Source organism: Rutilus rutilus (genome assembly GCF_951802725.1).
Source record: "Rutilus rutilus genome assembly, chromosome: 20".
Taxonomy (NCBI): domain Eukaryota; kingdom Metazoa; phylum Chordata; class Actinopteri; order Cypriniformes; family Leuciscidae; genus Rutilus; species Rutilus rutilus.
This window is the reverse complement of record NC_140225.1, coordinates 12,329,728-12,352,146: the sequence shown is the minus strand read 5'-3', so window position 1 is coordinate 12,352,146 and position 22,419 is coordinate 12,329,728. Positions and strand designations below refer to the sequence as shown.

Here is a 22,419-nt window from a genome sequence, read left to right as displayed (position 1 = left end):
ATCAGCAAATAACAGCTTACATTTTGGTTTGTTCCACAAACACTGCATTTGAATGGCTTCAGAATACTTTTAAATGTAGCCAATAATCACAACTTTTTGCTTTGTATGAAAAAGAGCAGTGACATTCTTAAAAACATTTTTGCTTGTTTTACAGAAAAAAGAACATCATATGTGCGAGTAATTGAATGAATTTTCATTTTGGGGTGAACTATCCCTTTAAAAGCAGTCTCTTTTCCCCTCTTAAGCCACATTTAAACCCTGCATAATTAAGTGTCTCCTGGTATATATGAACACACCTAAGGTTTCCCATGCTGTAAGAACGCAAGACATGTCTGTCTGCAAGACTTCTGTGCTGATATAAGAAACTCTTCAGTAAACGGAGTCATTACGGGATTAACATCTTTGCTTTGAAGGCTGAAAACTCTGAGAGGTTTGAAGCAAGATATACCCTGGACTTATGCACTGACAGTGAAACATACTGGAGTAAAGTCAGAGAAACACAGACAGCTGAATATAGAGGCAGTATTATACCCATGAGAGAGAGCGGACAGGCTGACAGACATATTGTCCCAGTCCTGTGTGTGAGAGCAGACAGGCAGCCCCCTACTGCACTGGCACAGGGCTCAGGAGAGAGCTCTCTAATTTCCAGCTGAGTTATTGAACATTTGATGGAAAGCGCCAATGGCACTCCTGAACATTAAAAAGGAATCTAATATAAATTGAGAGTGAGGGAGGGAGGGACAAAAAAAAAGGGACGGAAAAAGGAATGGCACGGCAAGAGTTGCATACCCACAGCACTGCTTGCCACGCAGCTCTAGTTAAACACATGACGGCTAGTTTTTTGACACACATCTATTCCTTAAAATGCTTTACCATATACTTCATGTCTTAATAGTACATAAACATAATACAATACAGGTTAAAAGGTCTGCCAACAGCACAAGAGATTAAGCAATGTCTGGAAGCTTTGAACTGATTTAACAATGATTTTTGTGTTTTGGAACAAACATCCAGTGTTTTTTAATAATTGGTCATTTGTGCTTTTTGACAAAATAACTAGGCCTAAATAATCATTAAAATAAACCATACATATTATGAAAATAATTAAACTAAATGGCAAGTGAATTTTTGTCTTTGGTTCTCATTTGAGAATGAATAGTGGTTACATAAATTTGAGTAACTTATGCAAACAAAACATGAAATAAGTCCTTTTTGAATGCACAGTGGTGTAATGGAGTTGTTGGGTGCTGTTCTTTATAGACTTACCGAATGGTAATCAGTTAGGCTAAACCAACATAAAAAATTATAATTACTGCTTAATGTTATTCCAAACCTGTATGACTTTCTTTCTCTCCACTGAGACATTTCTCAAAATATCCTCTTTTACGTTCCACAGAAGAAAGAAAGTCATACAGGCTTGGTACAACACGAGAATGAGCAAATCATGACATTTTGGGGTGAACTATGCCTTAAAAACAAACAACAACAACAACAACAACAAAAAACCTGTGTAAACCCGATTATCTCTCTGCTTCAAAAATAAAGTTCAGTATTTAATGTTTCATAACACTTCAGAATCTTAAATCATACACAGATGGAAGAAACGCATTAGGCTTCATATAAAAAAAAGGAAACTACTGAATTAGAAAAGCTATAATGGAGCAGAGATCCCAGTCAGCTCCATGATTTAAATGCATCATGAATAATGTTAAAACCTGATGGGCTCAGTGCTTTACCTTCAGAGCGCAGAAGATGCACGAGTCTTCCATGCACTTGTGTGTGGTGAGCTGCCGGAAACTTCGCCGAAAGATATCCAGATGCCAGAGAACCTGTAAGAAAAATGAGAAATTAGACCAAAGCAATGTTTACATAGACCTCTGATCTTTGAAGCTGACTGTGCATGATACAAAAGCTCTCTGAAAGACAAGGTTGAATCAAGCGTCAGACACTTCTTCAAGACACCTTCTAAAATGCCTAAGCACTTGCTGCTCTGCACCGCCTGCAGTTGACTTTCCACCCCTTCTTAAATGTCTCTCTCAGGAGGGCAAGACATCTTAAGAACAGAAGCCAGTTTGGAGACGGAGATTTTGCAAGCTGTATCTGATGCTGACAGACACCTTTCTTCAACGATCTCCTAAATTCAGCTTTCTTGACACCTCGTAATCCAATCTCATCCAATCACATGAGAGAAGCAATTATGTCTTACCAATCAGGTGTCAAAGATCTGATAAGCCCATGTGATTTATCCAAGAGTTTGAAGAAACAGGGAGCAGGTTACCAAGCAGAGGCAATTCTGAGAGTGAGATCAAGTGATAAGCATGCTTCCCAGCTTTAGTCTTTCATCTTGAGGAATGTATGCATCTCCAGAAGAAGGATGATGCGTAATGTCAGCGGAACAAACAAAGACCTGCTAGCTTCCTGCCGGGCAGCTTGCACGCACGCACAGACACACAATCATATACACCTCCCATCTGGCCATGCCCAGGAGGCTGCGGAGGCCGTCCTGACCCCACCTGCCTGCCATGAGCTGAGACTGTGTGCCATGGCCCCGCTGCTCGTCCGGCACATCTACACGCTTGCATGCTGAATTATTGAGAGAGCTGTCAGTCCCACTAAACACAACTCAGTTACCCAAACGAATCTGCTGTCAAACTTCACCTCAACAGATCTTAATAACTCTAATAGTGATAAACTCTGTTAATAGCTATGTTTCCATCCGAAGTTGCTAATTTAACTTATGTGCAAAATTGGAATATCGCATAAAACATTTGAAAATAAAGCACCGTTTCCATCCAGTGAGCTAAAGAGAACAAAGTCGTCACTTCCTGATAAGTTGGCGCTAATGATCATTGAGAAAAATGGAAGTTGCAGCAGTAGGAGAAGCCACTGTGTATATAATAATTTCGTATATAATAAATTACTTGCCCCTCAGAACGCGTGGACGAAATGCAAAGTTAATTTGCTTTCAGAGGCAGATGTCTGCTGTTTGGAAACACAGTTGTATAAGACAGTTATGGGAGGTAATTATACTGAACCCCTTTGACGACAGACTTTTGCTCAGGCATTTCAGAACAACCGCTGGTTAGTCCTGTTATGCCGTCTCATTGCAAAGTCATGTCTTTTTTGATGCGCATCGAGGAAATTATTCAGTAAATGTGTTTTCGCGACAGTTTATGCTTGTTTTCTTATTGGATAAAACGTTTATCTGACTCAGTTGAGCGTATACGTTATTAATGCGCACTTTCATTTTTGCGCACTATCCATCCAGTGTTTTTTTTTATGCAATACCCCAAAATGCACATAAAAATAGGTGGATGGAAACATAGCTAATGAACTGTAAGACTTACTTCAGTCAAATGTCTTGCGCAGAGCTGTGTGTTCGCTTTACTTTGAAAAACCCTTTAAAAATCTGTAGTGCTGACAGAATCAATTTTAGAGAGTAATTTCAGACACAAATCAGAAAACATCTGTTTGAGTGCAGTTGGGGCATTGAACATGTCTCTGCACAATAAAACTCCACTGCACTCAACAGCATTGATCTCTAAGGTCATTCAGCTCACCCTATATGACCTTCTGCTGACGCTCTTTGCGTGGCAAAAGGAACTGTAAGGCAAGTGAATAAAATGCTTGAAATGCAATGCAGTCTTAGCTTAAACAAAAGCTTAAATGTAAATGTTTGCCCAAAAGAGAACTTAAACAGCACTATCACAGTATCCATCGTACTAATTTTGCAATGGCCTTAGGAAGTAATTGTTTAGGAAAATCAACTAGTGAAGGTTTACACGAAACCTTGGCAAGCAGGGCTCAAATATAAAGATCTGAGTGTTTCGGGACAGGTTGAAAAAGAGTAATTAAGAATTAGTGGTGGAGGTGGGAGGGTCGGATTCACATATGAATCGCGATTCTGTCCTCTAACTATTCTAATCGATTCAGTTTTGACCAATGATTTGTGACATTCTCAATATATATTTTATGTTTCACAGAAGAAAGAAATTCACACAGGTTTTTAAAACATGTATTTAAAAAAAATATTATTATTTATATATATATATATATATATATATATATATATATATATATATATATATATATATATATAGAGAGAGAGAGAGAGAGAGAGAGAGAGAGAAAGAGATAGATAGATAGATAGATAGATAGATAGATAGATAGATAGATAGATAGATAGATAGATAGATAGATAGATAGATAGATAGATAGATAGATAGATAGATAGATAGATAGAGACCCTTTCCAAAGCATTAGAATATCATGGAAAAGTTTATTTATTTCCATAATTCCATTCAAAACGTTAAACTTCCATAGATTATAGATTCAGGGCCCACAACTTAAATGATTTAAAGTATTTAGTTGTTTATTTGTACATAATTTGGGCTTCCAGCTCATAAAACCCACGAAAACAGGATTTCAAAAAATTTGAACATTACATGAAATCACACAGTATAAATAAACTAAACTAAACTAAACTAAACTAAACATGAAATCACACAGTAATTACACAGTGATACCATGGTCATTGAACCAGGTTTTGGTTATTTTGGCAGTGTGGGCAGGTGCAAATCCTGCTGGAAAATGAAGTCAGCATCTCCATAAAGCTTGTCTGCTGAAGGAAGCATGAAGTGCTCTGAAAATGTCCTGGTAGACGGCTGCGTTCAGTGGACAGCGCAGTGGACCAACACCAGCCGATGACATGGCTCCCCAAACCAACACAGACTGTGGAAACTTCACACTGGACATCAAGCATCTTGGATTGTGTGCCTCTCCATTCTTCCTCCAGACTCTGGGACCTTGGATTTCAAATGAGATGCAAAATTTGCTCTCATCAGAAAAGAGGACTTTGGTCCACTGTGCTTTATTAAATCCAGAGTCAACGCAGCCGTCTACCAGGACATTTCAGAGCACTTCATGCTTCCTTCATTTTCCAGCAGGATTTGCACCTGCCCACACTGCCAAAATAACCCAAACCTGGTTCAATGACCATGGTATCACTGTGTAATTACTGTGTGATTTCATGTAATATTTAAATTTTTTGAAATCCTGTTTTCGTGGGTTTTATGAGCTGGAAGCCCAAATTATGTACAAATAAACAACTAAATACTTTAAATCGTTTAAGCTGTGGGCCCTGAATCTATAATCTATGGAAGTTTAACGTTTTGAATGGAATTATGGAAATAAATAAACTTTCCCATGATATTCAAATTTTTTGGAAAGGGTGTGTATGTATGTATGTATGTATGTATATATATATATATATTTTTTTTACATGATAATAACGTGATGTTGACAGAACAAAGAACAGTGGAGCACCCGGACAGTTTAGAGAGTGCACAGGCTTGCAACGGGGGACAAATGAAACTAACTTGACAACAACAGTTCCTATATCAATATTTTAACGCATAGAAAATAGCCTTAAATAAGACATGCCGGAATTGTGACCACAAGAATGGAATCATGAGAGTCGAAAAGATTTCCACTCCTAGTAAGAACATGCTGAAAGTTATGAACCAATCAGCAATGCTTTGCCATGTGAGCCATCATTGTCCGGCAAGTGCGAATGAATTTATGGTTGTCTTGTAGTTTCCTGTATAATTATAATAACAGGATAATTTGATACTAAAAAAATTATAAGCAATAGTTTTAAATAATTGTAAAATATTAAATAATATTAGGTACACTATAAAAATATTGATATGATAAAAAGATGACGTAAAAACAGTTTTATTTATTATACCTTCAGGAGATGGGTTGGATAAATAGGGTTAAAATAAATAAATAAAATCAAGCAAAACAGTTTTTTTTTATATTACAACATATCAACATTAATATTGTTTAAATACATTCTAACTGCACTGGAGAGGAAAGAAACAGAACCAAACACCTTAGACAAAGATATTTTCAGGACTTTTCTAACAATAAGCAAATCCTGGTCTCTGGGTGTATGTACGCAGCTCTGCAGACACACAGGGACATTCTCAGCCAGTGGCCATGGACTAGCTAGTGTGTCCATGTCTCAAGCGGTCAACATCAGGGCACAGTGTCCCCTTCTATTGATTTGACATCACTGATTTGACACTCAAGTTCTGGGAGCTTTTGACATGCCATTGAGTTTGCCTCTGAGAATGTCTAACAACAAAATCCAGCTTTTCAACTGTCCAGTAGAGTTGTATAGTTGTATGGGATGCGACTGGCCGTATTGATGAGAAGCCTGCAGGACCTTACAAATAGTACAGGTGTTCGCTTGCCAACCTGGGTCACATCTGCTCATTAAAGCAATGTTCTGACTCGCCGTCATCACTGAGGGGAATGTCAAGCCCCTGTAAAGGGACAGTTGAAACTAAAGACAATTTGACGGTTAAAAAATAAAATCATAAATATATGTGCAAAACAAGTCAATGGCAGCAGGATCAAGGAAACTTTAGACAATCTTTTAAGAAATGGTCTTTTTAGATGAACTGTGGAGATTGTCATTGTGAAATACATGAACTGCAATAGGACGTTGCTTGAAAGATTAGTTTAATAAGAGCGAGCAAAACTACACGAATCCCCAAACTGGACAGATCAGAGATAGCCCTCTGCAAAGATGGACACCACGGCCCATCACTAACCAAATTACACGCTTCAGATCCAGGGAACGGAAAGCAGACAGGAGGCAGAGCTGATGAAAAAGAGAGATAGACTGAAACGGAATGAAAATTACTATGACTGACTGAAACTGAGTTACTTTCTTCAGCTCATCAAACATTCAAATAATGTGAGCGGTCATGTGAGGACTTTCCTTCACGGAATGTGACCATTTCACACCATGTGCAACATGTTTATTTCAAGAACAAACCTGACCTAACGATTTCAGGGTTCAAAGTGAAGAATTATTTATTTATTTTTCTTTTTTAGCTTGCCAGCAGTTCAGAACATTATTTATATTATAGAATGTAATTGTTATATTTTTATATGAATATATATAAATTTATCCACAGTATTAAACGGCCTTCACCAGCCTAGGGCTGTCACAGATATAGATTTGTCTGTGATTTCTGAGGAAACTTGTTTCAACGCTGTCGCAATAACCACAATATTGTAATACCACGATACTGACAAACCAACCATGGAGGATGGCAAGCAGCCGTAACCGCGATGTTCATGTTTTTTCTTTTTTTCACGAGGCTATCCCCTTCTTGTTTTAAACTTCATGCATGTGTATTGAATGTTAAATAAGTTAATAATTATAACAAGAGTGAAGAATGTAATTTTTCCCACCAACTGGCTCTTTTCTTTTACTTAATTAAGGAGTGGGGGTTCAATCTTCAGCTGGCCGACAGAAGCCGACACTGACAGGTCACGTGACCTGCCACCATCCACTGGCAAGTCAGCTGACCTGCCAACCAAGTTAAGACAACTATTCGAGATTTATACATTAAGGCTCATTAAATAAAACAGTTACAATCATTTTCTATTTTCTGTAAATTGCTTAAAAAAATACTTAAAAAAAAAACAATTAATATTTATTTATTTTCATTCACATCCGACTTTTTGATTACCGCCACTCCTGGCAGTTCAGTCCAGTCAGTCGCCATTGAGCTCCAAGAATAACATGTCCCCTACCACTCTCGTTGCAAGAAATATTACATGAATTTATTAGTGTAATCCTATTCTAATGGATGTTTTCTTTTACTGACCTTCGCTGGCCGCTCAATACGACCAGCCACTGTTGACTTAATCTCAATTTTGTTACATTTTAAAGACTTCATTTTACATTTGCATTTCAAGTATATCAAGATGGTTAGATATACGTTTTGGAAAACAGGATTACTGTTTTCGCCCCGGGTTTTGCCATATTGTTAATCTTCATGGCAACAGACAATCCAGCCGCGACACTCCCTCAAACACCCAACCCCCCAAACCAGTCATAACTGACTGGCTAATTTGTAGCTTTAGACATATTATCAGCCAGCTAAGCCCCTTTATTTCCATATAGCTGATTATACAGTAATCCAAAAATAGAGGGTGAGTAATGGCAGGTTGCTGTGCAGGGTAATTACCGGCCAGGACAGTGTGCGTCTGACAGTTGTTTGTGGGGTCTAGTGCAGACAGTGCTTGAATCATCACTAAATCTAACGCAGGCTCCAACGAGCAGCACAATGGATAAAAGGCACAGTGGTTTCTGTCTAATGGCGCTCATGCGAGGAGAGCTACGAGTAAAGAGCCAGTGCACCGTTCCTACTGCTGCCATATGCATCTAGCCGCTTGACTTGTTGCTTTAAATGGCTAATCATGAGGGGAGCACAATTTCGCCCATGAGAGGAAGCATCTATTGAGGTCACGCAACACACAAGTCATTAATTAATGAAAGAATATGCAAAATATTTATCCTCGCAGCCTACAAAGCAAAAGTAGATCCGAACAGTTGATGAAAACATCTCGGCAAGCTCATGTGGGTTTTCCTCCAAGTGTGCAAAGTTTAATAGAGACCACACTGAGTCACTTGATACATCTGAGATACAATCCCTAAAAGCACCATATAAAGACGAATAATTTGTGTCAAAAGTCATGAGAAACTATTTGTACTATAAGTCCCTGATCAGATTTCTGAAATTAAAAGGAGGTAACACATAAGATGTGTTTATATAGCATGAACATATGTCGTCCTACCTGTAGAGCGCTGTTCAGGAAGCAGCTGTTCTGTCCCGGCTCGTTGATGAGTCCTTTGCTGGGGGCGATTGATGTCATGGTTCGTGGGGTGAATATGCCCTGTAACCCACTGCTGCCAGATGCAAAATAGTTTCTTTTCCATGACATGGTGGAGGAAATCTGCACAAACTCTAAATCGTCCCTCCGCTTAATCTCATGTTCATCTTTCCAAAGCCGAGGGGAAATGCATTAGTGTTGTATCCAAAAGATGCAAATATTTCTTTAAAAAGTTCAATGGTCTGTTTTTGCAATCAGAAAATATAAAATATATACATTTGTACTGGGGAAACGTTCATCCAAGGGTGTTGGCTTCTTGTTGTCCTCTTGCATCAGACAAAAAAAGCAAATGCTGCCTCTTGGCCTTATTAACTGCTCTCTGGGACTTGGTTGTGGAATTTCACACTACTATACTTTTGGGTTGTAGGAGGTGTGGTGATCTTCACTACTGCGTTCTGTGCTACACCATTAAACAGAAGCAACAGTGTGCAGACTGACGGCAAGAGTCTTGTCCTACTTGTAAACAGGTCACAAGGCGTGAATCTTCACAACACTGTATATCTGAAAAAAAAAAAAAAAAAAAAAATTTTAACATCTCACACTCAATCAAATTTTGGTTACATTTTTTATTTTGTTTAAATCAAACAAATTTCTTAATATTTCAAGGTTTTCCATGACCATACATGTAGGAACCCTTAAAAGGATAGTACACCCAAAAATGAAAATTCTGTGAAAGTGAGCATAGACTAAAGGCCCGTTCACACCAAGCACGATAACTATAAAGATAACGATAAAGATAACTACATATGCGTCCACACCAACGACCGATAACGGTCTTTTTATTCTAAGCACGCGCGCGCCCGCCCCATTTTAAATGCGCGAGACCTTTAAATTAGAATGGATTCTGATTGCCTGTCAGTGTTTTATCGTTTGACAGCTGGAAAAAAATCGTTCTGAAAGTGATCCCAACGATATCGTTCCTCATATCTTTATCGTTATAGTTGTGGTGTGAACTCTGTTATTCTTTAATATGGAGAACGATTTTTAGAATTATATCTTTATCGTTATCTTTATAGTTATCGTGCTTGGTGTGAACGGGCCTTTACTCAAACAGTGACGTCTTAACACCGTAGCTGTGAAATTTCCTATACAATCTGACTCAGATTTCATCCTGCTGACTAAAATAACACTTGGGAGCAGACAAGGATTTATTGATTGATTGATTGATTGATTTTATTTGACCCTTTTCTTTAAAATACGATACAGCTTTGCACCATACATTATAAAAGAAACAAAAAAACAAAGTCACAACACAATAAATCCCTAGGGCTTATTTCCATTGTGGTCCCAGTCAGGGATCTGTTATCTGTTTGTCCCACTCCAAGCCAGCATAAAGAACATCCCATAGCTGACTGTTGATGTCCTGCACTGACACATGACTTACAGGTCGACCTTCCAGACACAACACTCTGACATAACTCAACAAGTGATAAAATAATCACAGCTCTTAAACCACTCTCCCACTGGTGGCCTTAGCTATGTTAGCAGCACTCAGCCAGCCTGTGCACTTGCATTAAGGTTAGAAAGACGTCCAAAGAGGCATGAAGTTTAAAAGCCGCAGCTTAGAGCCGTTCCTCTCAAGAGTTTAGCAAATTTCCATCACGTCTGATGTGCTTTTAACGAATGCAGACTTGAGGGCAGTTTTCAAGGAACGCAGAATAAAACAAGAGAGGTGGGAGGACCACAGACTGACAGGAAAAGGCAAAAAGGAACAAAGATGACAAGAGCCAAAGAGAATGGATGAACAGAAGAAAAATATTTACAAAGAAAAAGTACTGATTGAGACTGAAATGTAGAAAGAAATTCTACCAGGATGTGTGTTTACCCAGCTGTGAGTCACCGGCTGACCTTACACTGCTGATGTCACTGGATTCCATGTCTGTGTTTATGGCTTTGAAACCACATTAACGCCTAAACTCGCTCATAAAATATGCTTTGCCTATAAACAACAGGGTATAATGTCCTCTTTCAAACACTCATCTGCATTAGTCTTTCGGACAGATTTGTCAAAGCTTTGCTTGGAGCAGTGACCATGTGATGAGTAGGAAAGTTATACTAGCTGATAACTCTCTCCAGGTATTACTGACCTCACTGGGCCATGCAAACAAGCCGAGCAATGTTAAAAGTGCCACAAAGCTTAGAAGTTTACTTTGTTTGGGGAATTCAACCAAAAAAAAAAAAAAAGGCTTACTTAGATGTCTCTGCACATTTATCTAGGATAGTAGAAAGTACTTTAACATTGAAGACATCACAAAAAATGTGCATACACTTATGGTGGGTTCTTTTTCCCAGGTAGGCTGTGTACTGTGCCTCTGCTTGGTCAGCAGGGGGTGAAGTAGGTCGAACGGCAGGTCAAGCAGACAGATTATCTTGATCAGACGGTGGATTATCCTGTCTGGCAGAAAACAGAACTAGCAGTGTTTACTGTAAGGTCCTCATTAGCTCCCAGACAGTGGCTGAGACTGTCTTGCTGGGCACTGTAGTATGTTCTTGTAAACATGGTTTTGGTGAACCACAAGCGGATAAACAAGCATGTCTCAGAGATTCACTCAATGTCCTCAAAAAAAAAAAACATGGATATACTAGGGGTGTAATACAATATCGATACACATGAATATCGCAATATTATATTTGGCGATACTGTATCGATTTACATCCAAGATTCATGTCCGTGGCTTTGTGTTCAGTTTAAATCGACCGCTAGATGGCAGTGTAATCTCAGAACGTTACCTGAAGGGGAGAAGCGCAAGAGTGCATCGCTAGCGTTAGCATTAGCAAACCCAACTCATAAGACTATAGAATTATACCAGCTCCCGCCACAGTGCTCAGAGCTGAAGTGTGGATTCATTTTGCTTCCACTATAAAAGGTACCACTAAAGAGATCGACAAGAGTCATGTTTGCATGTTTGTATTCCGTGCTGCTGAGCGTTTAGATTTGCTCAGGTTTTATGCATATGGTGGTGTTCTTTATGACAGTTTTATAAAAAAAAAAGAAATATTGCAATATATAGCCTTTCTTACAGAATTGCAAGATATTGTATCATGTATCATGATAGAGTTACAACTACGATTAGAGTTGTTTGCATAAGCACTGTGAACATTCACACGTTTGCCCTGTGATTGGCTACAATTCGCTCCGTGCAAGGCGACCGTTGTTCGAACTTGAGTGTGTGGGCCAGTACTTCCAGTGAAAACTTACGGTGATCTGACAGCGAGAGCGAGAGCGAGAGACAACAGCGACCGAGTTCCATTACCACAGAGATATTTTTTTCACAATGAGTATTCAAGAGAGGTGACTTGCCTTTCAGACGGTGACAGCCTCAGCACTTCATCGTTGTGTGCCGTTTTGGGTCACGTTACAACAGAGAAGTCAGTTTTCATGCATTCCCCGTTGCCGCTGCGGTACAGACTGAGTGGATGCAGAAGATCCGGAGGATAACTTCAACCCGACCAAATTTTTAAATGCATATAATTTTCAGTGTATTTCACCCTGTGCGTTTCTATGCTTTCTATTACTGCATTTATTTTGTGCAAATGAGATGAGTAAAGATCTGTTTCATAAATAATAATAATCATCTGTCTGGTGTTTATAAGCAGCACATACAGTATTGTACTACGTGTAAAATATACACAAACTTACCTATATTAAATTGTTTGTGGTACCTACAGTAAAAAATGTAAATGTGAAATATGTGATGATAATATTGATCGAGCAATTGATGTAAGTAAGTAAAACTGCATGCAGAATTGAGAAAATAGTATTTATGGAGATCAATTGTAGCCTATCACAGGGCAAACGTGAATGTTCACGGTGCATTTTATGCAAACAACTCTAATCGTAGTTGTAACTCTATATTTACAGTAGGCATAATTGTCATTGCGTATGCGTATACGAGTCAAATATCTTCTGTTCGTGAACAGTTGTATTTCATTCATTAATCTGACTATGCATCCGTGCATTTAATTGTCATTGGCTCGTGTGATAGTAATATGGATCTTAGTAGTATTTTAAGTGATAATTGATTCTATAAACAACTATAAAAGATACATTTCGGCTTTCTCCGGCTCCCTGCACCGGGCGTAACGCGAAACCGGAAGTGTCTAAGCGCACACTCGCTGATCCGAAATCCAAAATGGCGGCCACGTGCAACTAGCCTATTACATATCGTCACCTTCCTAAAATAAAGTCAATTTTTGACAAAAATGATTTGTGTGTTTTCTGAGAAACCTGAAAAAATGACTTGGCCAATTATTTTACGAAGGTGACGATATGATGCTTTAGCCTGGCTTAAGCTCCACCATCACACGGCTCCACTCTCTGATCAACAAGCACTAGTACAACCACCAGTTCACCTCATACAGACAAACAATGCTGAGCACCAAACAGCCTCTGCAGGCCTCAAGGAACAAGAGATCTAAGAGAACAAAGGTCAACTGCATCAACTTCATCTGCAATACGGAGCAAATCATCATGCAAGCAAGGCCATTTCCATTTTAGGAAAACCACTATGAAAAGCCAAGAAGCCGAAGGTGATGGATCCCCCGACCAAATCTAACATAAGGTGTCACAGGATTATTCCTGCAATAATAGACTCTGCCGGGAACAGCGATGCCCATTTAGCCATCAGGGGTGAGAGAATTCCATCCCTCCCAGCCACCACCTCTGACGCAGCTATCTGACATTTTCAATCCAGCAGGGCACATTTGTGGCACTAATGGAGTCTGTAATGTCTCACTGGCGAGAAGCTTCACACCTCAGTCTGACACCGACCGCTTTGCCAAACCTTCACTTGAAACAACAGTGAGAAAATATCCAACAGGGACAAAAGCTTGAGGGAAACATGTCGCCAGGCGACAGTGCAGTTGGATGAGCCTGATAGTCCTGGCACCCCATTTCTATTACTGAAAGTGAATGATAAACAAGCAAGCTATCTGGCCAAAGCTTCTCTACAGTTTACTTTAGTTGAAAGTGATTTAGAGGCTGTTTCGGCAGAGGCTTTTTGCCATCTTATCATCAGATGCCAAATGAACAATGCTGTTTAGACAGATAGTGGACAGGCTTGTATGCGGCAAAAGCTATGTTTGGGATATTCTCTGTCCAGATAATTATATTAATAAGACATAACTCTGCTTACGTAATCAGCCTTAACCTACTTATTAAAGGCCGCTTACGGAGTGCAAAAGGACAAGTAAACCTTGAATGTTCACGTTAGCGGCTTGGGTTATTTTACCGTCTGAGAGAAGTTAAGTAGGGCGATAGGAAACAGAAACAGGCCCATCCCTGAATGATACGCTCTCCACTGTCTCCATCAGACCCAGGCTGACATCATCCCGCAGCAGGAGCCCGGTGCTGAGGAAGCACAGGTCCAGGCTGAAACACAGTTATTTTCCACTAAACAGAAATAAGACAGGGTGGGTTGCGGTTGCCATGGAGACCAAGACCTGGTGCTGTTTTTGGAAGGATGAGGTGCAAGCACATAGGGTGGTCAAGCACAAGATACAGCCAGGCACAAACTGTGTCCTTATGTTTCTAAGCACTATTCCAAAAATTACTTAAAGGTGCAGTAATCGATTTTTAAAACACGCTTGTAGCACCAAACCACACTTGTAGCCAATCAGCAGCAAGGGGCGTATATACTCATGATGGGGGAGGAGAGACAGCTCAGTGCACAAGACAGACATTAACAGAACAAGGGAGATGGCAGAGAAAATACAAAAGAGGAAAAGGCCAGGGGAATAAACAATTTTTAAAGAAGGGTTACGTTCAGGCTAGAGAGACCTTAAGGAACGGGAAGGACTAAAAACTGACGCAGAGGTTGCTTTATTTCTTCTTGATACGTAGGATTTGCTGTGTTTCACAGAACTAAGACATGCCGACCATTGCTGCTTGTGCTTGAATATACTCATTTGTCATCTTCGCTTGTTTGTTCATTTGCATTATTAATATTATATGCCTGGAATGTGTAAACTTCCTCCCCCATCTGTTTTAAGCATCGGCTCCCAAAGTGTGTACAAAAAGTGAGAAAACATACTCCTAATATGTTTTTTTCTTTTTGTTCCCCTTTTAGTGACTGCTATAACCCCTTAATCTTGTCACATTTGTAATAAATTAGTTACTTGGTTAGTGTTAATTAGTGTTATGTAGGGGGCTGTTCATGAAAACGTGTTTGTTTTTTGGGATGGAAGGGATGACTTTGCCATCAAAGGAGTAGAGGAGCTAAACAATTAGACATTCAACATGAATTAGCATTGTAACACATATTGCTTTCACTTATTGATGACATCATGCCCGGTAGGCACCGCAGATTCCGCAATAGTCATTGCCTGTGTTGAATAGCATATATGTGAATGTGATGGGGTGGGATCCTTTTGGGTAGGGGTGTATTTGTTTTGATGATTTCAAATATCAACAGCGTTCACCAGAAATCGCTTGCTGCACCTTTAAGCATAAAAAACTAAAAAACAAATTTGTTATACAAAAGATACTGAATAAATGCATGCCATGACATGGCATAGATCACATACCAAGGGATCAGAGGATGTGACCCATGGTTGGAGAGTTTAGTCATTCTCCTGTAAGCATGAGCTAGTGAGCATCACTTTGCCCTGGCACAAGCAACTGCATTTCCCTCGTACCATCTGTGAAGCTTTGAGGCCACCTGAATCTGGGCCAGTACGCTACAAGCTCTCTCTTCACAGCACAGAGCAAGACGGAGAATGCAACCATAGGGCAAATTTAGCCCGTCAGTAACCACCGCAGTCACATCAGGATTAGCTTCAGTGCTGTAACTAACACAAGTTAATGAAACTGTTAGTTTTTTTTTATAATCTGGAATAACACTTGTGTCACTTCAACAAATCAATCTATGCAAATCCTTTTTCTGAATATGCATACACCCCAGCTAAAGAGCATGTAAAAGCATAGTCAGATGAGTTGGATGTCCCATAAGGCCACAGAAACAAAGGAGCCATCCAATTCAAAAAGTTGAAAACAAGCAATGGCAGAAAACTGCAGGGCAGCTATTTTCAAGTCTAAGTAAACTGTTTTTGTAGTTAGTATGTGTCATAGGACTCTGGAAACGGAGTCCAGCGAGTGAATTTCGAAAGGTGGCGGCATTCTAGTTAGAACAGGTTATATTTGTTTCTTTTTATACTCTCACTTACAAAAACCAATCCAAGCTCCGCACAATAAAGTAGTGCAAAAAAAAAAAAAAACATATTATAATAAAAATGCAGAGGGATACTCTGAGTCTATGGTTGGCTGCACAATGACGACTTTCATGATTTGCCATTATACCTGCAGGATGAAGTCAATGGACAGGCTTCTCCATCAGTGCACATCCCCACAGAACTGATCATCAGATTTTAAAATGTGTCGAATAACCAGCAAAATACCGGAAGTGGGGCATTCCACAGACGAGAATCCATGAACTGCATTATTAGACTTTTCTAATGCTGCACAATATATTAAAACTAGGGCTGTCACAACCGATTATTTTAGTAATCGAGAATTCGTGTAAAAAAAAAAAATGTTGCTCTTCACCCTGAAACCGGCAGGACATATATTTATTTAGCTGAATTGCAGACTTAAGATTGATTTCACAATAGCACTATGCAATATTATGATTTTTAAATGGTTTTAATTAGGGATGCTCCAATCAATTGCGAACCTGATTTGCTGCCTCTGTCATCTGCTCTCTCGGTCTCAGGGCTCAAGCAGCTCCGCCACACACACACACAGAGCAGACAGCGATAGAGAAACTGAGCGTGTGTGATTACCTGCGTCTGTCCTTCTTTAGATCAAGTCATATTCGTGAAAAAAAATCAGTTTGCCATCAGTTGTCAAAAGTTGAAAGCGATATCTTTGTCGTAGTATCATTTCAACGTTTAAGGGGATTTCCCATGACTGGCATCATGCTGTTCAATGCATTAAATCAATGCCAGTGATCTCTATGAAGTGAAACATTAGTGTTACCCAGGTGACGTGTTCCTCATCAATCATTCAACACCTTTTTTCATTCATGAATGAATCAGCATTTTAGTTGAATGAACATTTTGATGATGACAGTCCCTTGCCGCCACCTGCTGGCATAATATAACTGCACTGACTGACAGCCTGCAATTATCTCTTTAATAAGCCAAAGTATCGTAATATGAATAGTGTTTTGCGTTAGGGTTAGGCATCCTCCTTACCTGAACCTTTAACATTGTTACAACATTCTTCATAAAACTCAGCACAAACAGTAACTTATACAGGAACTCACAGTGCTCATTGCGTTACTGTGGCATTACTATCAACAGGATTTTTCCCAACGAACACTTTCTTTTGTGTGCCAAAGCCCGTTAGTGTGGTCTGTTTGATCTGAAGCTGACTCGGCCAAGGGTTTAGCCAGATTTCACATCAGTGCAATTAGACATGTGACTACCAGAGCTGATCTGCAAAGGTTTAAGTGATTCTTGAGCAGCTAGTCCACCTTTTTCCGAACGAGTCTACTACATTTTGAATTATGGATGGCACTTCCAGTTTGGGGAACTTCCACTCAAAAGGACTGAAACATTTTGAATATTAAGACTGCAACAAATAATCCAACAACATTTTTTAACTCTTGGTATTTTAATGTGACATTGGTATCACAGGAATATCTGTGACAAAAGGTCTTTTCAGTCCCCTGTGTTCATGAGAGGGAGTAAATGAAGAGATAATACAAAATTTTGGATGAACTAACCATTTACAGTTTGGGAATAGACATTTTGACACGCTTTCCTCAAAGTGAAAGCGCTAACGATTTAAAGTGGCTCTCCCTGAAGTGAAAGCATAATTTAACTCACCATATTGCGTTTTTAGTTTTGGTAGTATGATGATTCAAAGCGTTTTTAGATTGTTTATTCTCATCAGGTAAGTGCATTAATCTGCTCAGGTGGCTTGTCTGTGTAAAAGAGATTCAACCAATGTCTGCATTGAAAGCGCAAGTGTACTGCGTTAGAAAAAAATTCAAGTTTACAGATTTTCAGTAACAGTACTAAGTTACATTAAACTACTATATTTAATGTTGAATATAATGTATAATAATGCAATGGGGCAATATTTGTGGGTCCTAATAAAGCCAAATTTTACCAGTAAAAAGGGGCTTACATTATTTATAGGCTATGCTTACTATAATTCTGTATTTTCGAGTTCAGAATGATGAATATTTTTATTCTGGTGTCACCATTGTTTTACTGCTTTACATGTTCTCTCAGGTTTTCAGCTATCCTAATTTTAATTTTATGTTAAAATTCGGTTTTATTGTTCAGTGACACTGACACCCCTGGTCAATTGTTAATTTCCATACATATTTCAATTAAATCTTGAAATATTGCAAATTCTTCAAATTGTATGTACAACAAAGTTATTGAAAATTGTTAATGTTAGGAAATAAATCTGTTACATATAAAACATACTGGCTACTTCAGTGTCAGGTCCCTCATGTAATCAACACAGATTGCTCCATGAGATAAAAATTAACTAAAAGGAAACGAGTAGAACAATAAGTAACTTGATATAACGTTAATGATCTAGCTGAGGAGGTACATATTAACTATAACAACCACACACTATTTAGGCACTCAACAGGTTTCTAAAGCAAGACAAAGGTTTTCTTCGAAGGGTTTCAAGATTTTTCTCTCACATGAAATCACAGCACTCACGTTCAGACGTTAAACACTTGTTATAGCCTATAGTCGCGTTCAAGTTTAACTTTCTTACGATGTACATAGCCTAACACTCTCTGAAACATCGATGCTGCGTTAAAGTTATTAGCGCTGCCGTTTTCACCTTCTAACGTTAGCTCTAGTGCGCTTAGGTCAAGCCAACATATTTCTATTAAACAAACATTTCTTCACGTTTCAGCACAAGCAGAAACAAGTAACGATAAGTTACATGTCTTGTGTGTGAAAACGACATTTCTTCTGAATGTTTCTCTCTGAAGCCTTCGACTACGTTCCCAGCTTTGCTCCATAGGGATTCAGTAACAATACTCTTCCGAACCAAATCCTGTGAGGAATGCCTGAGCTAACGTTATCTTCCTAAACTTTTCGTTAAAGAAAATGTTTGTAAAACTCACCCTTTTTCTTTCAAATGTAACTTACGTCCATACAAAAGTTGTGAGTGGAAACCTCCCGTTTATTACTTGACAACGGGACCGTTAGTTTCAGTTACCGGTATCCTCTCGAGCTCCGGATTCTCCTCAGCACATAAATCACCGCGCGCGTTCATTGAGCTCTGTGATAATGCAGACACAGACCGGACGGGCGGGGGAGGGGTGGCGCTATTACCTGCAGCCCCTGCACCCCCCAAATCCTCCCCGACACACACTAAATGGGGGCGGGTGAACTACTGAGCAATGCCCACCCATGAAAAAGGATGCGTTTATGGATTTAAACACTCCATGAAATAAAAGCAGGAGTTTTATAGCTTTTAGTCCATATATTTTAGCTTTGGGGGTATCTTTACGACAGTGTACACTTAAATGTTGAAAAAAAAAACCACTACATTTTAACATGCATTTAAATTGTGGCCTATAGTCCATCCCTTATATGAGAAAATACTAAAGTCAATTACTCACTCTGCACTAAATATGAAGACTTCACATGCAAAAGCCTCTAAGTCCATCTAAAGTTTTTGTTTAATACTAACATTTTTATTAGGCTCCTATAGGTTTCTACCCAAGAACCAGCATTTCTGAATGGGCTGAGGCCGAGATTTAGTGAGTTTGAAGTGAAAAGTATTTTTAATGAACATATACTACGTGTGGAGAGCATTCACTCAATATTATCATCTCATTTTTGACAAAGGTGGCTTTTAGAGGCTTTTGCCCCGGAGGTCTTCATATATTTGTCAAATCAAATGCTCTTTATAAGATTGTCCCTCCGACTTATAGGCTACATAAATCATGAGCTGCATCCAAATTCCCATACTTTATGTACTGATGGTTTATGAATTACACTGGAGTGAATAAATCATTGTCACAGAGCTGTCACAGAGATTCATAGAGGATTCTCTGCATTTAATGAGAGCGTTACTGGTTTGTGATTTATCTGTCAAATTTCAATACATAGATCCTCCATATATTGAAATTATGCTAAATTATTATTTTAAGCTTAAGTGACAAGGTTCTTTGAGAATAAACACATAACTTACAGAACACTGATGACAGGCACCATGCAACAAAAAAACCCCAGCAATTTTACAATTCCCAAGCTGTTAACTGACTGACTGCTGACTGAATGAACGAAAATAACACGGTGTAGGGCAAGTTACTTCCTCCACCCAGAGATAATTAACAGGGCCATAAGAACATTTAACCTGGAAAGCAGCCAGCAGCTCCCATCAAGACTCATTATTAAAAACATACGACGAGTGTCACAGATTGAGAAACTACTTCTATTACACATCAGAAAAAAATGACTGAGAATGTATTCACAACACCATTTAACTCTTTAATGGCATAGTTCACCTAAAAATTTAACTTTTTTTTTTTTTTCTGTGCACATAAAAGAATATATTTTGAGAAATGTCTGAAGTGTTTGTTTTGTCTATACAGGTCAATAGTCACCAAAACTGTTTGAATATGAACATTCTTTAAAAAAAAAAAATCTCCTTCTGTGTCAAGCAAAAGAACTTAATTCATGAATTAAGTTCTTTTGCTTAACACAAAAGAAGATTTTTGAAAATGAACTGTCATCATTTCCACACCCTCATGTTTCAAACCTGTATGAAAACAGGTTTGAAACAATATGAGGGTGCGGAAATGATGACAGTTCATTTTTGGTAGAACTTAAATTTTCATCAAGTATATGCTAATACATTTCTGCTGTAATACAGAATCAAGATTTAAATGGATATCCTTCATGACATGACCAAATGTGGTCAAAACAAAAAGTTACATCTACACCCAGATTTTCCATTGGCTGATAAGAGTATGCAATGCTTTTTCACAGAGAGCCAGTCTAAACTCATAGTTGGTTTTCAGTGGCCACACAGAGGAAGGAAGGGAAGGGAGGGCCAGTTCACACTGAACTTTACATTGGCAGACGTTAAAGGCTTTTTCTTCTGAAAAACAGACTGATGTGGCGACTGTAATGGACTTTTAAGTATGAAAAAGATTTGACCACACCAAAGCATGAACATCAGAAGCCCATAAACCATAATGAAGGCCATTTCTGACATGCATTTAATATAAGTTTTGTCTCAAAAATCTCACTAATCATTTCACAAGCTTGGAGGTGGAATAACAGGATAATTCCAAACATACAATGGCATTTTGTGTTGTCAGAGATTTTTGAGATGTTTATGCATGAACAAACCAAACAGGTTCTAGTGCATTCTATTACAGACAGAAACGAGGCTACTGTTCTTACACATCACTGCACAGAAATGGATTTTAAAATGTAAACTAAAAAAAAAAAAAAAAAAAAAAAAAAAAAAAACTGTATATCTTCCAGTCTGCACAGGAATAAAACACAAAGAGAATCAATCACACACCAAAAAATAAATAAAAAAATTATGAAAGTAAATCCCCAATCCAACATAATCACTAACAATTTTTCACAGAAAATAACCTCCCTCAAAATAATAACAATAAAAAAATAAATAAAAAAAAACCAACAACAATATATTTGTATTGTCAATTTAAGAGGGAAAAGCCATACCGTTTCCCACAATGGGCTATTCACTGAAAAGACAAAAGCTCAAGTTCAAAAACAAAAGGTTTCATTCATAATGCTTGGACTCCTAGTTCCACCACTTGCTTCCTCCCCCGTCCCAAAGGCATGACAAATTGTTGTCCTAACTTCACAACTGCATTCATTAATGGTGATTGTTCCCCCCATTATTGTCCCAGAAAAAACATTTGAGTTTGGTTAGGGAATTATAGCAAACAAGGCACAAAATGTCAGCATCTTCATAGCATCTTCACTCACCCATGGTAATAATACTTGTATTGAACCAGTGAAAAAATCATTAAATTCTTCTGAGAATAGTGGTAATAAATAGTGTTACTTAACATATGGCACAAGAAAACTAACTGGCTTCAAAAACATGGACAAGAAAAAGTCCAATATGAAAATGTTAGCAAGCAAAAAAATTACTAATGTCCATTAGAGATGTTATCTATTCTTCCTGGTTGATATTTAAATAACAAACTACAATACAGTATCACTGCATTTACCTTCAAAATGTACAGTGCTTATAAAAAGCATGTCACTTATTCAGTTTTGGGGCACACTGGCTACAATTTATTGTAACTGTTGATTTGCATAAAAATGTATAACCCACTTTTCTTGGCAAGAGGAAGAGAAGCGAGAGGGGAAACAGGTACTTCCAGGTACTAAGTTTTCACATCTAAACCCCAGAACAATAACCCAAACACTTCATGTAACGCAAAATTTGCATTCACATCATTCATTAGAAATGAATGAGTGACCATCCGGGTGATTCAGAGGTCTGAGTAACTATTCCTGCTTTACTTGATCTACTTCCTGAATGACATCATCCTCGCTGAGTGACACCTCCCGGACAGCGAGGCATGCTTTACTCACTCGGTCATGTGATTGCCCAACACAAGGGCTGTTGTCAAGTATTATCTCACACCGTAATGACATCAGAGGGCAAAAAGGCTT

At 38.6% G+C, this 22,419-nt stretch overlaps 1 protein-coding gene across 5 annotated transcripts in view; it reads right to left on the bottom strand.

Moving 5' to 3' along the window:
* The window catches only part of usp54a (ubiquitin specific peptidase 54a), a 49,999-nt gene that overhangs the window by 19,479 nt on the left and 8,101 nt on the right, over positions 1–22,419 (bottom strand). For 4 of the 5 annotated variants that reach the window (XM_084390577.1, XM_084390578.1, XM_084390580.1 and 1 more), the window contains exons 1-3: positions 18,864–19,031; positions 8,665–9,261; positions 1,737–1,829 (exon numbers count right to left, since the gene is read on the bottom strand). In XM_084390577.1, coding sequence (XP_084246703.1) covers positions 1,737–1,829; positions 8,665–8,811 — 240 coding nt within the window. In that variant the 5' untranslated portion in view covers positions 8,812–9,261; positions 18,864–19,031. Of the gene's footprint in view, positions 1–1,736; positions 1,830–8,664; positions 9,262–18,863; positions 19,032–22,419 lie in introns of those variants that run through there. The other variant, XM_084390579.1, reaches the window with a different exon arrangement.